A 21033-nucleotide genomic window follows, 5' to 3' on the forward strand; every position below is an offset into this window, starting at 1 on the left:
CAACGAGGCTGGGGATCGGCAGGGAGAAAAAGATCCCAAGGTGTCCTCGAGCTCCGGCATAGGAGGAGGTGAAGACTCCAGAGGCAAATAGTCGAGGAAAGGCTGCTTCCGAAGAGGCGAGGCATGCCTCGAGGAATGCCTCGAAGAATGCCTTGAACGATGGCCAGAACTGTGCCTGGAAGTAGGCCTCGACCGTCGAGGTGAGCGAGGCACCGTTAAGGCTTCCAGCGAGTGGATGGGGCTGGAGGAGGTGGATCTAAGCAGAGGTGGTTGGGTAGAAGCACCTCGAGGCACCCACCAAGGCTCGAGGCTCGGCATCAAGGGCAATGGGTCCGGAGGAGGCCCTCGCAGAGACTCGGCTTCCGGCATCGAGGGAATCAGTTCCAACGAAGGCATTCGCAAAGACTCTGCTCTATGCATTGAGTGAATCGGTTCTAATGGAGGCATGGGCAAAGACTCTGCTCCTTGCGATGCATGCATCGATGCCAGACCAGACACTCGCAGAGACTCAGCTCCCTGCAGCGAGTGTACACAACGTGGAGGCACCGGAGGCTGCTCGACCTCGCGGGAGGCCCCCGCGTGCCCAGGCTGGATTTGGGAGAGAAGCTTCGGCCCCATAGTGGTAAAGAGCTTGATGAACTGCTTCTCCAGCAAGGTCTGAAACGAAGCTGGCAAGGAGGGATCCGCATCCGCAATGGGACCTCCTGCATGACATCGGGATCCCTGGCGCCCAGGTGCTTGGACTTAGAGGCCTTGGGCTCCTTGAGCACAACAGGGGGAATGGGCTGCTTTGCTATCTGAGGAGGCAGAGGAAGGCACCGCAGCAGGCGGTGGAGTCAAAGCCGGCACAAATGAGGAGACTCGGGGCCGCAGAGGTGGAAGTCTGAAGAGACGAGGTGGAAGTCGAAGGTTTGGCGTTCTTCGATGAGGTCAGCTCCGACGAAGCCTCCATGCTGAACAGCGACTCCCAAAAGACGCAGCGACGCTTGAACGCATGTGCTGTAAGTGTGGAGCAAGGCCGGCATGATTTCGGAAGGTGTTGAGGCCCGAGACACTGAAGACAGTGTCGATGAGGGTCCGTCAGCGAAATCACATGCTGGCACTTGACACACTTTTTAAAACCGGTGATAGGCCGGGACATAGGCCGAAAAAGTTCCGCCGCTAGGTTGAAGCCGCGGGGCTGCGGCCACGTGGCCTGCCCGGTCAAACGGAAGGAAAAATTTTTTTTTCTTTTTTTTTTTTTGATAAACAAGAAAACACAACGAAAATCAATGATTATGAGTGAAAAGAACCCAAAACCGTGAACTTAGAAGGCACAAGTGAAGTTACTTCGTGCAGAGAGTCGAAGACGGACTTCTCGGCTCTGCGGAAAAGTAAGAACTGAGGTGCATCGGGCGGGAAGGCACTCGCGCATGCGCGGTGTGGGCGACTCGAAACTTCTAAAGTTTCTACAAGCAAGTATGCTTGTGAGACATCCACATCGGGGCTCCGTCAGATGACATCACCCACTAGTGAGAATAGCTGCCTGCTTTTCCTGGGATAATTGGTGAAAGTAGCCTAGAAAAGGACTTGGGGGTAATAGTGGACAAGACAATGAAGCCGTCGGCACAGTGCGCGGCGGCCTCTAAGGCGGTGAATAGAATGCTAGGTATTATCAAGAAAGGTATTACAACCAGAATGAAAGAAGTCATCCTGCTGTTGTATCGGATGATGGTGTGCCCGCATCTGGAGTACTGCGTCCAATATTGGTCGCCGTACCTAAAGAAGGATATGGCGATATTCGAGAGGGTTCAGAAAAGAGCAACACGATTGATAAAAGGTATGGAAAACCTTTCATATGCTGAAAGACTAGAGAAACTTTTCCCTGGAAAAGCAGAGGCTTAGAGGGGACATGATAGAGACTTACAAGATCATGAAGGGCATAGAGAAAGTGGAGAGGGACAGATTCTTCAAACTTTCGAAAACTACAAGAACGAGAGGGCATTCGGAAAAATTAAGAGGGGACAGATTCAGAACCAATGCTAGGAAGTTCTTCTTCACCCAAAGGATTGTGGATGCCTTCCAGAGGGTGTGATAGGACAGTGTATGGTATCGGGGTTCAAGAAGAACATAAGAAATGGCTTCGCCGGATCAGACTCTAGGTCCATCCAGTCCGGCGACCCGCACCCGCGGAGGCCAAGCCAGGTGTTCCCTGATGAGAAACCTTGTTTACTCGTATCCCCCAATGTGATTTGCAAGAAGGTGTGCATCCAACTTGCTCTTGAAACCCAAAATGCTGGTTTCCATCACGACCTCCTCAGGGAGAGCGTTCCAAGCGTCCACCACTCGTTGTGCGAAACAGAACTTCCTAATATTTGTCCTGGGCCTCTCAGTTTCAGTCCATGACCTCTTGTCCGAGTCACGTTTGACAATGTGAATAACGATGTTTCTTGCTCTATTTTGTCAAATCCTTTTAGTATTTTAAAAGTCTCTATCATGTCTCCTCGCAGTCTTCTCTTCTTGAGGGTGAACAATCCCAGTTTTCTGAGGCGTTCTGTGTAGCTCAAATTCTCGATACCTTTTACTAGCTTCGTAGCTCGCCTTTGCACCCTCTCCAGTAGGGTTATATCCTTCTTTAGGTAGGGAGACCAGTGTTGAACACAGTACTCCAAGTGTGGTCTGACCATTGCTCTGTAAAGCGGCATTATGATGTCCGCCGATCTACTTGTGATTCCCTTCTTTATCATGCCCAACATCCTATTTGCTTTCTTTGCTGCCACTGCACATTGAGCCGACTGCTTCAGGGTCCTGTCTATCAGTACCCCCAGGTCCCTTTCTTGTTCGGTCTTGCCCAGTGTCATACCTAACATTTTATATTCATGTTCCTTGTTTTTCTTACCCAGGTGCATCACTTTGCATTTTTCTATGTTAAACTTCATCTGCCACTTTTCTGCCCATTTCTCTAGCTGGTTCAAATCTCTCTGAAGTTCTTCTCTGTCCTTTTGTGTCCCAACTACCCGACATAGTTTTGTGTCGTCCGCAAACTTGATTAAATTACTTGTTGTTTCATCTTCTAGGTCGTTTATGAAAATATTGAACAAGATGGGCCCAAGAACCGATCCCTGGGGTACACCGCTCGTTACCTCTTCCCAGTCCGAGAACTTCCCATTTATGCCCACCCTCTGCAATCTGTTTTCTAACCATTTGCCTATCCGTCTTAGTATATCTCCTTCTATTCCATGGCTTTGTAGTTTCCTCAGAAGCCTTGCATGGGGAACCTTATCAAACGCTTTCTGGAAGTTCAAGTATATTATATCCACCGGTTCACCGCTATCAATTTGTTTGTTCACCTCCTCAAAAAATTGAAGTAAATTAGTCAAACATGACTTCCCTTTCCTAAAGCCGTGTTGGCTAGCTCTCATCAGGTCGTGATTTTCCAGGTGTTGCTCTATGCTGTCCTTTATTAGTGCTTCAATCATCTTCCCAGGAACTGACGTAAGACTCACAGGTCTATAGTTGCCCGGTTCTCCTCTCAATCCCTTTTTGAAGATTGGGATGACATTCGCTATCCTCCAGTCGTCTGGTATTTGCCCGGTTTTAATTGACAAGTTAGCTAGGGATTGTAATAGTTCTCCGATTTCTATCTTAAGCTCCTTTAGCACTCTCGGGTGAATTCCATCTGGTCCAGGGGATTTATCACTTCTCAATCTGTCGATCTGATAATATATCATGTTCAAATCCACATTTACTGTGGTGAGGCTATCCTCATTTTCTCCCTTGAATACTCTCCCTGTTTCTGGCATTGATGCAGTGTCCTCCTTGGTAAAGACAGACGCAAAGAATGAGTTTAGCCTATCCGCAATCTGTTTGTCTTCCTTGATGCACCCTTTTCTTCCTTGGTCGTCGAGAGGGCCCACTGCCTCCTTAGCTGGTTTTTTCCCTTTTATGTATCTAAAAAAGGGCTTGAAGTTTTTGGCTTCTTGCGCTATCTTTTCCTCATAGGCTTTTTTTGGCGTCTCTTACTGCCTTGTGACACTTCTTCTGGTCGACCTTGTGACTGTTCCAGGCCTCCGTTGTGTGCTCACGTTTCCATTTTTTAAAAGAGTTCCTCTTATCCCTTACTGCATCCTTCACCTCTTTAGTTAGCCAAGCTGGTTCTCCTTTGTTTTTATTTCTCCTTCCTTTGGATATCTGCGGAATGTAGAGATTCTGCGCTTCGGTGATGGTATTTTTTAGTAGGGACCATGCTTGGTCAACCGTTCTGATTTTGGCTGACTTTTTCTTGAGCCGTTTTTTAACCATGACTCTCATGCTGTCATATTTCCCTTTTCTGAAGTTAAAGGTTGTGGTTTGAGTCTTGGTACGTTTCCCCTTCCCGATGCCAATTTTAAAATTGATCATGCTGTGATCGCTTGTCCCCAACGGAACAGTGACCTCTACATCTCAAGGGATTAGATGATTTCCTGAAGGAAAAAGGGATAGAAGGGTATAGATAGAGGATTACTATATAGGTCCTGGACCTGATGGGCCGCCACGTGAGCGGACTGCTGGGCATGATAGACCTCTGGTCTGACCCAGCAGAGGCACTGCTTATGTTCTATGCCAGAGGAAAGCACCGAGGAAGGTAGAAGGCTAAAGACAGTAAAGAAGTATGGAAGACTGAGAGGAGGGAGGGGGGAGGAAAGGAATGGGAGAGATACAGGACAGAGGATCGAGAGAGAGTAGATTCAAGGCAAAATGTAAAAACAAACTGGTATAGAGCACATTATATATACACAGATATACAGATAGATATTAGGATAGATGGTGGGATCACCGGGATTGTTAAAATACAGTAGGCCAAGTGAGCTGTCACTGAAGAGGTTGGGAACACAGAAGAAATGAACAACCAGAGTTCACAGACAAGGCCACTCTCTGTTGTCCTTTCATTGACTTTTTTTTTTTTTTTTTTTAAGATGCTGGTGTATTTTTTTGGATGCTGGAGGTATTAATACAACTAGAACAGAATTATTACTCCTGGAAGAATTTTGTGCAAAAAAATTGATAATTCTGTCTTTCAGTCAAAAACTCTTAAATTTTTAAGTTTTTGGTGCAGATTTTCCCCAAGAGTACATAATAGTGCACCACAGCTAAAGCTTCTGGCTTTCAAGAGGTGGGGGGGGGGGGGGGTGCTCTGAGCTGCATGCAATGCCAAGTTCTTGTACCTGCCAATCTTGTGGCAACACAGCAGTGTTAATAATTGTTGCTACAAATGTCAGCAATCAGGGGAAATTATGTTTTAAAAAGTTGGTACTACTTCCTCATGGGTTCTACAGAATACAAAGTAAAAATATGTGAAATCCAGCAGCCCTAATCATTCTCTGTCCTACATACATACCATCACACTCCAACTCACCTCTTCCCATATCATGCCCCTTCAACATTCTTCCTCTCAGCTCATCTTTTCTCCAGCACATCCCGAGTTGATTTTTGCGTCTCTCCAGATCATCTCCTCTCTCATAAAATGTCCCCATACCCTCCGATATCCCAAGCACTCCATCTCATCCTTCAACTGATCTCATCTCATCTGCACATCGCTTAACTCCCTCACATCTGAATGTCCCCAGCTTTTCACCACCACCACCCCCCCAAACCCCAGCACATCTTGTCTTCTCCACACATATCCCCTTAAGCCCTGGAGTCCTCAGTGCTTCCTTTCCCATTTCCTCCTGCTCACTTCCTCACTTTCATATGTTCCTTTATCCCCTGGTGTCCCCAGTCCATTTCCTGTTTCTCTCCTCTCCTACAGATATTCCATTATCCACCGTTTCCTTCCCCCATGTTCCCTTAGTCCTTTTTCTTCTCCAGTAAAGTCTCTCTCTTGGATGCACCAAGTCTACTGTTCTCTAATAAGGAAGTGGGGGGTTGTATTTTTTCCTAGTTGATCATCCTTATGGCTTCAGGCTCCTAGATGCTAGCATTATGCTGAACTTGGCTGAAAATTGGATACCATTTCTCCAGCTTACCTCCTGGAACTCTCTCAATGCATAGGAGCTCAAATGTGCAGTTAATTCAGTTGGTGCCATGGCCTTTCTGCACCTTGTGGCTTTCACAGCCTACAGCATCCAAAATCCTATGCTGTTTTCAAAGTCTTGTGAGACCAGTACAGGATTATGGCACTGTGCTGACAAAATCTACAAAAGCTGTGTGCTACAGGAAGGCCATGGCACCAACTGAACTTCAATGCAGACTCCAAAATTTTGAGCTGTTGTACAGAAATGCACCAGGAGTATTCATTCACCCAGAGCTTGTGAATCATAAGCAAATCTTTAAGAAAAAGGAATTTTGTCCTATTTGCAAAGATTCAAAACAAAACCTACCGTATTAACTAGAAGGAAGTTAGAAAATGGGAAGGGGAACTTTTGGTTTTGTTGCAGTGAAGCACTCAAGGCTTTGTTTTTCTTAATCAAGCTGATTATTACTTGGAAATGTATCTTGGAATTTTGGGTTTTAAGAAGACTATGACAAAGGAAAAGGGAACACCTACTTAACAGGTCATGTCAGTGTGTCTGTATTTGATTTCATTCCAAAACCATGCCAGGCACTGTCATAAATTAACTACATGTTATGTACTAGTGCTCCCACTGTTGGTCAAAATAGATTTGGATTGCCTCTGCTACCAGCACTAATTAAATTTAGAATAGTCTTTCCTAGCTTATTGCACTGGTACACAGTGGTCCACTCATATATAGTCAGTAAACATCTTTTCAGCATTACATGGGAAAATCGTCAACCTTAAATAGTATATTGATCTGGCCACTGAATTCTCAATACAGCAGACACAGGGGGAATCATGCACAGCTTTTATTATAATAAATATCTGAATGCCCATGGGATGATGGATAAACAAGGCAGACTAAGCTTTTTTTTTTTAAACTTCATTTAACCACATATACAGATTATTAAATCTTTTATACAGAATAAGTACCAGGCAGGAAAAAAGCAAATACTCTGCCCAAAAGCTCGAAAAGGCAGTAGATTAAAATTGCAAAATGGTGCCAAAGGAAATGCAAGAACACAAGTCAGACATCTCCCTCCCTTCTCTCATTCTGATCACTGTAAAATAAGTTGAAAATTCTTTACAACTCTTGGCCTAGTTGTGGAATACAGTACATTTTCCAAGAAGGGCAGCTTCTCATACGACATAATAGTATCACAACGAAAACTGCAGAGACTCTTAAAATCAGGCCTAATGGAAATGCTTTCTTGCAGTGTACATAAATTAACACATTACAAACAAGGTTTTGTTTCTTAAATATTACACACTCTTGGCCATCTTTCCAGGTGTTACCCCGATTGCCATTCCAGCAGCAGTGGGAGCACCAATTTCCCTATACTTCCCCTCTGAAAGGCTTAGTCCAAGAACTTTCTGTTTGCATTGGCACCAAACAAGGCTACTCTGATATCTGGCATCATCTGGTGAAAGAGATGAAAAGTGTTATTTTTTTTCCAGCTCAGCCTGAGCTCCAGGATACAATACACCTACACATAGCTCTCTCCATTGGACCAAAACAGTACTTAGCTGGTGTCAGGGCTCACAACAATAATCAAGAATTAGAACTTCCATATTACGCTGCTTACCTGGTCTCCAAAAGAGTGAATTTATTTATTTATTTTTTTTTAAAATCATGTTTATTGAATTTATTTATTAATTTATAGCCCACTTAAAACTAAGCAGCTCACAAAATAAAACATAAAAAATAAACACAGCACACACAAAGGGTTTTTTTTTTTTAACTTACTGTAACAAATAACTCCTCAGTTAAAGAGGAGGCTTCTAGCTAAATGGCTCTAGAAAAAGGACAGATTGAGACATCCAGGTTTTACTTTCATGGCTTTCAATGAAAGTAAATCCCGGATGTCTCAATCCGTCCTTTTTCTGGAGCCACATGGTAACCCTAGAAACTTCAGTCTCAACCTATCTGAGAATAATTTTACCCTCTGACTGTAGTACATTTTTCTCCTACCCAATGCTAACGAAGAGTCCAGGAAAAAGACAGAACATGAGAAAATGATTCCTCTAAAAAACCTTTTTACTACCAATGGGATCTGCTTGTTTTCACTCATAGACAAGAACCTTAGATTACAGCTAGTATGTTTGGTAACTTGCACCTCTAGTGAATCCACCTTTGGTGTATGAAATAGCTGTTGGAACTAGAGGTCTGCACCGGAACGGGGATCGCGGGAATCCCCCCCTAACCCACGGGACTCCCACGGCGAACCCCCTCTAGCCAACGGACACCCATGGGGATGGAAGGCTTTGGAAGCAGGGTTCAGCCATATAATATAATGGACATGTCAGCCTTAGTAAAAGTTAATTACCTGAACAGAAAAAAAGGGTTCCACCAAAGAGATTCCACAAGGAAAACAGCAGCGCAAACACAAAAGAAACTGTGGAATTGATGATCCTGTCAGAAATAATTGCTGCTTTTTATGGGGACGGGTGGGGATGGAGGTAATTCCTTGCACGGATGGGTGGGGACGGAGAGGATCCTGGCGGGGATGGGTGGAATTTCTGTCCCCGCGCAACTCTCCAGCTGTAACTCAGCATCCATTAGGTAGCGTTTTGTCATAGACGGCTACCCTCTGGGACCTCCCAGTGGTCAGTTAGCGTCCTGGTAATTTCTGGATGCGAGGGAAAACATGTCGTCTGCACTAGAGAATGACACGGTGAAAAAATTGGTCCCCGTCACCGCCCCGTCTCACCATCCTCTGCACCGCCCCGTCACCGTCATTCCCTTCACCGCCCCGTCACCCCATTCACCGCCCCGTCACCGCCACTGCAACCCCATTCACCGCCCCGTCACCGTCACCGCTGCATACATAAAAGCCTCAAACGGGTACGATTTTATATACTTTTCTAATATCTCCCCTATGTATCTGCCATTGCCCCCCCCCTGTGTCCATATACCATCCCCATGGCATGTCCCCTTTTTGTCTCTGTCCCTATGCCCCATGCACATAATTTCCCCTCTTTCTGTTACCTTCCTGTGTCCAGATTTCCCCTATCTTCCTCTTCCATACCAGTGTGTCTCTTCTTTTCAACCCCATCTAGCTTTTTTCCCTCTTTCTTCCCCCCCCCCCCTGCTTCTAGCATCTGGCTCACCTGCCTGTCCTTCCCTTTCTTTCCTGCTGTGGGTTTTTCTTTCCGTTTTCATCACCTTGGCCCAGAATCCTTTTCCCTTTCACTCCCTCCTTACAGTCTGAGCCGGGAACACGGGTGATCGCACGGTCCTCGCAGCCCCCACCCGCCTGCCCAATCGATCCTAGTGATTAGCCAGTTCTCTCCCTTCTCCTCACCTTAATTTGCAGGCTTTCTTTTTCAGCGACCTGCACGCTATCCCAAAGAGCCGCACACGCGCGGCTGCTCAGTGTTCAATCTTCTGCTCTGCTGCAACTTCCTGTTTCCGGTTGCGTCAGAGCAGAAGATCGAAACTGAGCAGCAGCGGCTCTTTGATAGCGTGCGGGTCGCCGAAAAAGAAAATCTACAAACTAAGGTGAGGAGAAGGGAGAGAGCTGGCTAAACACTAGAATCGATTGGGCAGGCGGGTGTGAGCTGCGGGGACCGCGCGATCCTTCATGCCTCACTGCGGGGACAAGACCCATTCACCGCCCCGCGGGCGGTGAATGGCCTTGTCCCCGTCGCCGCAGCGACTGCTAGTTTTCTTCCCCGTTTTCGGCGGTGACCCGCGGCTAAAATGCGGTGGCCGCGGGTAAACCGCCACCGTGTCATTCTCTAGTCTGCACCTTTGTGCTGCTCATGAGTGAGCACTGCATAGCAGAGGTCTGTGGTGGCTCCAGCTTTAATTCCTGGAGGGATCATGTAATGATTCCCTGCAGAGCAGATAGCTTGAACGGCTTGCGCATTGTTGGGTCTTCTTCAAGGTCCAAGGCTGCCATCTGACTCTAGTCCATCAAGCTGATATGCTGAATCTCTAAGCATGGACAGCAGAGGCATGGACATTGAACCATCTTCTGCGCTGCCTGGGTCCCCAACACTTGAGCATGGGTTTGACTAGGGGACCCTGCGACCTTCATAGAGAGAAGTCCAGGCACTACTCTTTCCAAGATTCCTGAGGGGCTAGGCCATCATATGTACCAATTCAGAAGTGAAACACGGCCCAGGTTTATTTATTATTATTAGGTGTTTTTATATACCGACTTATTAAGGTTTATCTAAGCAGTTTTATAATCAGGTACTCAAGGTTGCCTGGAGGGACCTGGCAGGAAGTCCTGTGGTGCATTCTGGGTTTCTGGTGTGAGACCTTGTTGCAAGGAGTTGAACAGCATCGAAGGCTTTATCCTATGTCAAGATGACAATGAATGCTTGAATGTTTGGAAAACCATTGGTAGATGACTACACCAAAGTGTACGTGTTTAGCTATTAGCAAAGTAAGTTAAATCTCTGTTATTTTCCACAATAAAGTGCAGATTTTGAAAGTTCATTTAATAAAATACTAGATTTTTTACATAAAAATGTTTTATCAAATGTATCATTGCTGAGTATGAAAACAGAAGAACTAAGGCCAGTACTGGGCAGACTTGCACAGTCTGTGTCTGTATATGGCCTTTTGGTTGAGGATGGGCTGGGGAAGGCTTCAATGGCTGGGAAGGTGTAGATGGGCTGGAGTGAGCTTTGACAGAGACTTCAGTAGTTGAACCCAAGCACAGTACTGGGTAGAGCTTTTGATTCTTGCCCAGAAATAGCTAAGAAGAAAAGTTTTTTTTTAATTGAATCAGGTTGGGCAGACAGGATGGACCACTCTGGATGGCATCTACTATATTATTATAGTTATAATACCAAGAAATTTGCTCCATTAAACAAAAATAACAACAAATTTTAAAGAAAAGACTGAATTATTGTTTCTGGTGGAATTCAGTATGCCACATGTATAAAATGGAAAGAGCGTTGGCAGTTCAAAAAGGTTACTATAATAAATTTAAGGATGTGTGGAGACCATTATTAAAGTATTATAATGAATAATTTACACTTTTCCCAATTTTAATACTCATGTGGATTTGGGGTGGGGAGGGGGATTCTTGGTTTTCCACTAATAATATATTTATGAATGACATAAGATTATTTTCATGTGGTATATTTATTTGTATATGAATTTGGGAGGGAGGTGAGGGTTAAATCTTCTTGTTGTATGATATTGTAGATTTTCAAGTGATGTTGTACTATAATTGTTTGATATTTACTGTACACTTGATTTAAGTTATAAAATGAATAAAGAAATTTAAAAAAAAAGAAAATTTGAGTTTGATGTAATCAGTGGCTTTGAGCAACCCCAGGATGGGTTTAAAAAAATTTTTTTTAATTATTTTCTGATCAAGCACAATTCATGGGAAAAAATTTCAATTCACACAGTTTTTCAAACTTTAATTTTTTTCTGGATTTTCCTAACAGTCTCCTTGTTTGAGATCATAATATGCAAATAACTTCTTTGTATAAAAAAACCCCCCAAAACAAAAAAATCCTGCCACTTTCATCCTTTTTTTTGGGGGGGGGGTGGGGGTAGGGTTGGTTTTATTTTTTTTGCAGTCTGAAATGTATATGCCAAGATAAAGCCTTCACCCTCTTTGCCTAACATATAACACTCTTTAAAAAAACGCATGGGATGAACACAGAGGATCAGAAAATAATGGGTATATACTGAAGAACTAAGGCCAGTACTGGGCAGACTTGTACGGTCAGTGCCCCATATATAACCATTCAGTTGAGGATAGGTTGGGAGGGGACGACGGGCTGGAGTGAGCTTTGATGGAAACTCCAGTAGATGGAACCTAAGCACAGTATCAGGCAGAGCTCTGGGTTTCTGGCCCAGAAATATCTAATAAAAAGGACAATTTAATTTAAATCATGAATTTATAGAATGTGTATGGTTGGGCAGACTAGATGGACCATTCGGGTCTTTATCTGCCATCATTTACTATATTACTTTGTTCAATAACTTCAGCTGTCATCCAACTAACAAAAATTGTGAATAAGCACGATCAAAGCTTTAAGAGTTAGAAATAAGGTCTAGTTTTATTTTAAATCCACTCACCTGTTGGGCTATAAGATCGAGTCTACTCTCCAGAGTATTAGATACTTTGATTTTCCCATCTGCATTAAATATTTCAACACCACCTGCACTAGAAGTAGGAAAATAAAAGAATGTAAGAATTCAGTGATTGGAAATTAACCCTCCCCCTACTGTCTGATCAACAGGAGCCAAAGTCAGTTTGAGACAGAAGGCAAGAAGAACACACCTTCCCACTAGCTACACTAATGTACACGGTCAAGTCATATTATTATGGCCACCTATTATTATACAGAATAACAGCCTCTGGCAGCCAGACATTGTGGGAGTAACTCAATAAGATGCTGGATGGGTGCTAGAGGTATTTTGAGCCATACAGACTGCAGTGCGTCTGGCAGTTTTTGATGGGTGCGTGGTGATGGGTCCCAGTCATCGAACATATTGATCGAGATGGTCCCAATTGTGCTCAATTGGGTTAAGGTCTGGGGAATTCAAAGGAAAGGGAAGTAGCTGAAAGTCTTGGTCATGCTCTGCGAATTACTCGCAAACAATTTTGGTGGTATGACATGTTGCATTGTCTTGCTGAAAGATTCCATCGGCCATAGGGAAGACCATCAACATGCACGGGTGTACTTAATCGGCAAGGATGAAGCGATACCCATGTCAGTTGAGAGTGCCTTCCATTGTTTTTCTGCTCCTACGGTGGGAAAGAAGGCTGGAGTGGCTATTTTAATTAATAAAAGATGTATGGCTTCATTTAAATTACTCTTTTATGATCCTTCAGGGCAGTGGGTTAAGGTTAGCATGAGTTTGGGGGAACATGATCTGACGCTCATTAACATATATGCTCCTAATTCAAATCAAATTGAATTTTTTTTAGAGATCTTCAACAGTTGATTCTACCACTGGCTGCCTCTGATTTAGTGGTGGCAGAACTTCAATGCTGTTATGGATGCAGTTTTGGATAAAAAAAAACCTAGTAGGATCCTTTTTTTTTTTTTTAATTCTTTATTCATTTATAATTTACAAGTGTACAATAAATATCAAACAATGAAAATACAAGATCACTTGAAATTCTACAATTCTACAACCAGAAGATTTAACCCCCCACCCCCTCCCACTTCCATTTCCAACAAAAAAATACTGCCTAAATATAGTATCTTATCATTCATATAAATTATTTATAAAAACCCATCCCCCCAAACCACAAATAAAATTGGGAAAAGTGTAAATTATTCATTATAATAACTTATAAATGGCCCCCACATATCCTTGAATTTATTATAATATCTTTTTTGAACTGCCAATGCTCTTTCCATTTTAAACACATGACATATTGAATTCCACCAAAAACAATAATTCAGTCTTGTACAATCTTTCCAGTTATATGTTATTTGTTGAATGGCAACTCCAGTCAATATGATCAAAAGCTTATTATTGTTAGCAGATATTTGAGGCTTAGCTCTCATCAGTATGCCAAATAGAATTGTATCGTATGATAATGCTACATAATTTTCCAAAAGTTGATTTATTTGGTCCCAAATAGACATCCAAAAAGTTTTAATAAATGGACAATAAAACAATAAATGATCTAAAGTTCCAGCATCTAAGTGACAATGCCAACATCTATTAGACCTAGAGCAATCCAATTTTTGTAAACGAACAGGGGTCCAGAGTGCTCTATGCAACAGGAAAAACCATGTTTGCCTCATAGAAGCAGACATTGTACACTTCATCCTCCAGGACCAAATACGTGGCCATTGAGATGCATTAATTTGATGCTTAATCTCAATGCTCCAAATATCTCTAAGTCCACTCTTTGGTTTCTTATTTATAAAGCCAGATAATAATTTATACCACTGCAAGGCTTGGTGACCAAGAAGTCTGTCTGAAAGCATAGGAAATCTAAACTAAATTGATTATTGAGAGATTTCCATTCAGGGAACCCTGCCTGAATAGCCTGCTTCAGTTGCAACCATTTATAACTTTGTTTTTTATCAAGACCAAATTTTATTTGCAACTATGAAAAATCCAGCAGTTTACCCTCACATATAACATCATTTAAAGTTCGTATACCTGCTTTAATCCAATCCTTCCAGACAATCTTAAACCCGCCAATTTGGATCTTGGAGTTTAGCCAGATATTTTGATATGTAGATTTTTGAATTGGAAGAGGTGTTAAATTATTAACATATCTTAAAGTTTTCCAGGTGTCCATTAATATCTTATTGTTTTTCCGTAATCTAGGCATTTTGATACTGAGAAGATGATGAAGCCTAATAGGAAACATGAGCTGCCATTCTAACCATAACCAATCAGGTAGCTTTTCCATGAGTTCTGGGAGGACCCAATACATACCTTGGCGCAAGATATAGGATTGATAGTACCTATAAAAATTTGGAAAATTTACCCCACCCTCCGCAATTGACTTTTGTAAGGTCACTAAAGCAATTCTTACTCTTTTACCTAGCCAAATAAATTTAGACAAAATACTATTTAACTTTTTATAAAAAGACCCCTGAAAAAAAACTGGTATCATACCCATTTGGTAACAAACAACAGGCAATATCATCATCTTAACAGTTTGGGCTCTTCCCCACCAAGACAAATAGAACGGATTCCATTGTTCACACAGTTCTGTAACCTTTTGTAATAAAGTTTTTTCATTCACTTTCATTGTCTCTTCAAATGTGTTTTTTATCCAGATACCTAAATATTTTATTCCTTCCTCCTCCAAATAAAAGGAAATGAATCAAATAAACCCTTTATACAATGCACATTTAAAGGAAGAATTTCTGATTTATTCCAATTTATTTTATATCCTGAGATTTTCCCAAACTGCTCAATCAAATCAAGCAAACATGGAATGGTTGTTTCAGGATTCCTCAAATGAAGCAGTATATCGTCTGCATAAGCAGATACCTTATATTCCTTTCCAGAATACGGAATACCCTGCATGTCCCCCACCTGTTGAATAGCTAATAACAAGAGTTCAAGTACTATATCAAAAAGTAAAGGAGACAAAGGACATCCTTGTCTAACCTTCCTTTGCAATTTAAAAGATTCTGAAAAATTATTATCAATATATAATCTAGCAACAGGGGAGCTATACAACGCTTGAATCATTTGTATAAATCCTGAACCCATACCAAACCATTCCATCGCCTGGTACATAAAGACCCATTCTACCCGATCAAAAGCCTTTTCCGCATCTAATGACACAGAGAAGGCCGGGTCTTTTAGGTCCTTTGTTAAATATAACATTTGAAGAGCCAATCTAGTATTATTGGAAGAATGTCTCTGAGCAACAAAACTCGTTTGATGCTTTCCAATTATGTAAGGAAGAGCCTTTCTCAAACGTAAGGCTAAAAGTTTAGCCAACAATTTCCCATCAACATTAATTAAAGAAATAGGCCTGTAATTTGAAACCAATGTGGCATCTTTATTTGGCTTCGGCAAAACAATAGTTAATGATTCTGCCATAGTACCTGTAATACAATCTTTATTCAGATGGATCAAATATAAATTTAATAAATAGGGCAACAAGGTATTTTGAAAAGATTTATAAAACTCTACAGTATATCCATCACCACCTGGAGCGGTCCCAACTCTAAGAGATTTCAATGTTGTTTGTAATTCTTTTAGTGATATAGGTTCTTCTAAACTTCTTTTTATATGATCAGGAACTTTTGGACCCTCAATTAAATTTAAAAATTCAAAGCCATCTTTTTCCCTATCTAAATAAGGCTCAGAAGAATAAAGGGCTTTATAAAATTTTAAAAATTGTTTTAAAATAGATCCAATTTAAGAATGTGTATCCCCTTTTTCATCTTTAATTATACTAATTTTTGTTTTCCTTTTCTTCACTTTAAGATAATTAGCCAATAATCTTCCCGCCTTATTAGAGCTTCCATAATACAGAGCTTGCTGTGAAAAAATATCATTTCTTATCAACTTAGAAGAAATCTCATTGTACTTACATTTAACTTTTAAAAGAGCTTGCAATGTAGAATGCTCCCATTTTTCAACCAATTTTGCTTCTAACAATTTTATTTCCTGTTCTAAACTAAAAAATTGCTTTTTTTATTTGTTTTTTTAACATGAGCTGAATATGAAATAATTTGCCCTCTCATAGTTACCTTAAAAGCCTCCCATAGTTTCCATAGAAATTTCCTCTGTATTATTAATTTGAAAATATTCATCCAACTTAATTTGAAATTCTTCACAAATTTTTTGATCTGCAAGCAAAGCATTATCAAATCTCCATATTGGTCTACTATTATCTTGAGTCAAATTAGTACAAAACAAGAGAACAGATTAACCGCTATCGACAAGATCCACAAAAAAGGTTAATCTACTGGAGACAACAAACCATTGATTCTAATGGTAATAAATTAATTAATAAATGAAGGAAAAGATCTCAGAGTTGCCACTCCCAGGATAATATTGTTATTGTCCAAAAGGGAATTGTGGCATGTGGTTTCTTTCATAGATAAAAAAAAACCTTCATTTTTGATTGTTATGTTATATTAAATTAAATATTCAAATTCTAAAAAATTGTTGTAGATACTACCACTCTAAACTAGTTATCTCATTATATTCAAGAAGTACTTATCTAGTATTATTTAGTATTATTTTTTTAATTTTTTCGATCTTTTACTGTGCAAAAAAAAAGCCTAAAGTGCAAACATTTCTTAAAGTGGCTAGTGCAAATCCAGCTTATCAATTTAAATAGGCTGTGCAAAATAGCAAAGATAAAGATTTAAATAGGCTGTGCAAAATAGCAAGATGGAACATCATGAACAGGCCTCAAACTGGCACTTATCTTTTAAACATGATGCAGTAAATAACGGCGGATTCATCTAGCCGTAAGAAACCCGTGTATCCAACCAACGGGTCCCCGTTGGTTGGATACACGGGTTTCTTACAGCTAGATGAATCCGCCGTTATTTACTGCATCATGTTTAAAAGATAAGTGCCAGTTTAAGGCCTGTTCATGATGTTCCATCTTGGTTGGATACACGGGTTTCTTACGGCTAGATGAATCCGCCGTTATTTACTGCATCATGTTTAAAAGATAAGTGCCAGTTTAAGGCTTGTTCATGATGTTCCATCTTGGTTGGATACACGGGTTTCTTACGGCTAGATGAATCTGCCGTTATTTACTGCATCATGTTTAAAAGGTAAGTGCCAGTTTAAGGCCTGTTCATGATGTTCCATCTTTGCTATTTTGCACAGCCTATTTAAATCTTTATCTTTGCTATTTTGCACAGCCTATTTAAATTGATAAGCTGGATTTGCACTAGCCACTTTAAGAAATGTTTGCACTTTAGGCTTTTTTTGCACAGTAAAAGATCGAAAAAATTAAAAAAATAATACTAAATAATACTAGATAAGTACTTCTCGAATATAATGAGATAACTAGTTTAGAGTGGTAGTATCTACAACAATTTTTTAGAATTTGAATATTTAATTTAATATAACATAACAATCAAAAATGAAGGTTTTTTTTGATCTATGAAAGAAACCACATGCCACAATTCCCTTTTGGACAATAACAATATTATCCTGGGAGTGGCAACTCTGAGATCTTTTCCTTCATTTATTAATTAATTTATTACCATTAGAATCAATGGTTTGTTGTCTCTACTATTATCTTGACCAACAACATTAAATTCAATCCACACCCCTCCATGATCAGATAAAATGATAGGATCATGATAGGATAGGCTTGTGTTACTTGATGTACTAAATTATCTGAAATAAAAACATAATCAATTCTTGAAAATGACTTATGAACATGAGAACAAAAAGAAAATTATTGATCATTAAAATGAAGAATACGCCATACAGTATATCTTTTAAATTGGAAGACTGTACAAAATTATCCATACCTAGTGACTTTATAATTTTACTAGGTTTTTTTATCCATTAAAGGATCCATAACAGCATTAAAATCTCCCGCTACTACTAAATTAGAAACAGCCAGTGGTAAAATCAATTGTTGTAGAGACTTAAACTCAATTTGGTTCGAATTAGGGGCATATACATTGAAGAGCGCCAAAGTAGTATTACCCATACTCATGCCAACATGCACCCATTTTCCTAAGGGATCAAAAGCAATTAAATTGAACACTGCATTACATTTTTTATTAACCAAAATAGCAACTCCAGCTTTTTTCTTTACCGCTGGGGCAAAGAAGCAATGCTTCACCCAATTTCCCTCCAGCTTCTTAGATTCCTCAGCAGACAAATGAGACTCTTGTATAAAACATATATCCGCATTCTGATTTTTTAAAAATAAGAGCGTTTTTTTTCCTCTTTATCGGATGGTTTAGACCATTTACATTTAACAAAAATATTTTCAGAGTCATTGTAAAACTATATAAAATAATCTTTCATAAATCCTTCAATAAGTACATTATAATGTAAACAATTAAAATTTACACCTTCCCCAAATTTAGGATGTGGAAAAACATAACCCCCCTCCCAAACCCCTTCCCCCTCCTCCCCACCCAATCCCCACCCAACCCCCCCTAAATAAAAGTGAAAACTTGGAAACACACATGCGGTACCCAGTGACAAGCAACTCCTTTTACATCAGAAATTTTAGAAATCATAAGATAACTATAATCAATCCACCCACACTAAAACTAATTATGTTATCAAATTTAAAACATATTTCATTAAGAATATTAATTCATTTTACCCAACAAATCCCAACTTTTCATCTTATTAATCCTATTTTCCTCATATGCAATATTATAGGACTTTATTCAAACTGTTACAAATATCCAAATTATCCCAAATAAATTAATTAAAATTAATCCCTCTTTAAATATCAATCTCTTGACATAAAAAAACATTCTATATTAATTTAAAACCAAAATCCATACTACCCTGAACTCAAATCTCCTTGCTTAAATAATTAATTTCAGACTAATTTAAATAATATTCATATTTTGCACATATATTTTGTTTCCTGCTAAAATAATGAATCAATATTAAATATGAACTTTCAAAACCACACAAACTTCATCCACAATACAATTCATTCATATCTTCAATAAATCATCTTTCCAGACAACTTTCAAAGACATAACATATCATATACATATTTAGAATTATCAATATATTATCTTTTTTTCCGTAGTATCACTTTCCAGATCCTTTTATGCAATGTTTAAGCACATCCAACCTTCATAACCTTTCTTCTTAAATTACAATAAGTGCAGCACCTCATACATCTAAATTCCTCTAACAAAGTTCATAGAAGAGACACCCATTTTTATTATAGTCATTCTCCATTTCTTTAATAAGTAGCCATGCACTGGATCTATCATAAGCTGCCATGCTCCGGAGTCTTCATAAACTATCTTATTTTACTCCTTAATAAGTTGTCATATTCTGAAATGTTCATATGCTGCCATGCTCTGTTTTCTACTTAAGCTTCTTTACTCTTGTTTTCTCATAAGCTTCCATATGCTGAATCCTCCATATATTGTCACATTTTAAATTCTTCACAGTCCATTCTGCTCCGGATCCTTCATAACCTGCCTCCCACCAGTAACTTTATAAGCAACCATGGTCACATTAAAAGATTATTTCTTGATGTCCACAAATAATATCACTAATTTATATGATTAACCATCAAACTTACAAGTCACCAGCACTGACTTTTCTTCAAGCAGATCTGTTCCATTTACTTTTCTTCAAACAGATTAGAAGCCAATCACATTTAAAAACATTGGAACATTCCAAACCTTAACAAATAATGTTGCCACCTGTGTCCAGTAAACAGGACCGTTTAGAATGCTCATGCATCAGAGCTTCAAGCATTCCTTTTATTCTTAATTATTTATATATAAGAATATACTACATAGTCATCTGATGTTCACAATTTTCCACAAATTCACTTAGTTTATTCGGGTCTTCAAAATTTAGAGTCCTGTTGTCATATGTGACTCTCATTATAGCTGGATATATCAGACCATATCTGGCACCAAGACTTTTCAATCTTGGTCTCAGCTCCAACAACTTTTTCCTTTTCTGTGCCGTGGCCCTGGCAAAATCAGGCACAATGAAAATTTTTGAGTCCTGGCACTTTAAATTATGATTTTCTTTTGCCAGCCTAAGGATCTCTGTAACCTGTTGAAATCTCAGAAGCTTAAAGATTAAAGGACGTGGCCCCCGCTGCTTATCTGATCTCTTAGTTGGAATTCTATGGGCTCTTTCAAACTCCATAGGAAATTTGAATTTCAGCGGCAGAATCTTTGGCAAAAAATTCTCCAAAAACGAGACCGGATCATTTTTTCAGTGCCTTCTGGCAGACCAATAACCCTCAAAATATTCCTTTTACTGCAGTTCACACAATCTTCCAGATCCCTTGACAGGCTTTCAATTATCTTATTATCCTGCTTCAACTGCCGAATCTCAGTCTCATGTGCTTCAGATTTTTTTCCACTTGATTCACTCTAACATCCATCACTGCCATCTGCCTTGTGAGGCTAGCCACCTCATCTATTGCCTCTTGAATCTTCTTAGAGTTATTCAATACAATTTCTTTGATCTGCCTGAGCTCTGCCCAATATCGCAATTGTCATCTCCCGGCAACGGAACTTTAAGGGAACCACCGGCTCTGTTTTTGACCTCTTAGCGCATCCTGCGCTTGTACTCGCCGTCTCTCCCTTCAAATGCTTTGCCGATGCCATCATATGTTCAGGAAACTCAATTTCAAGCAAAAAAATTAAGATCCATAGCTTATATATTCAGATCATTAACCTGCTATGAAGGAGCTGCGCTATCACCCGACCATCTTAATGCGGCTCCAAGTCACGCCCCTCCACCTAGTAGGATCTTGAAATCATTAGGACTGTATAATTTGGTTCAATCTTGTGGATTAAAGGATATATAGAGAATTCTAAATTATAATGCTTGGGAATTTTCCTTTTATTCCCAATACAGTATGTACTCAAATATAAACTGAGAT

The 21033-nt window shown here is 40.1% G+C and overlaps 1 protein-coding gene across 1 annotated transcript in view; it reads right to left on the reverse strand.

The window, feature by feature from the left end:
• Positions 1–6806: 6806 nt before the first annotated feature.
• Positions 6807–21033, reverse strand: part of ATP6V1E1 (ATPase H+ transporting V1 subunit E1) — a 72314-nt gene continuing 58087 nt past the window's right edge. The window contains exons 8-9 of the mRNA XM_033951761.1: positions 12069–12156; positions 6807–7434 (exon numbers count right to left, since the gene is read on the reverse strand). Coding sequence (XP_033807652.1) covers positions 7372–7434; positions 12069–12156 — 151 coding nt within the window. The 3' untranslated portion in view covers positions 6807–7371. The remainder of the gene's footprint in view (positions 7435–12068; positions 12157–21033) is intronic.

The sequence above is a fragment of the Geotrypetes seraphini genome, chromosome 7 (assembly GCF_902459505.1).
Source record: "Geotrypetes seraphini chromosome 7, aGeoSer1.1, whole genome shotgun sequence".
In the NCBI taxonomy this organism is placed as follows: domain Eukaryota; kingdom Metazoa; phylum Chordata; class Amphibia; order Gymnophiona; family Dermophiidae; genus Geotrypetes; species Geotrypetes seraphini.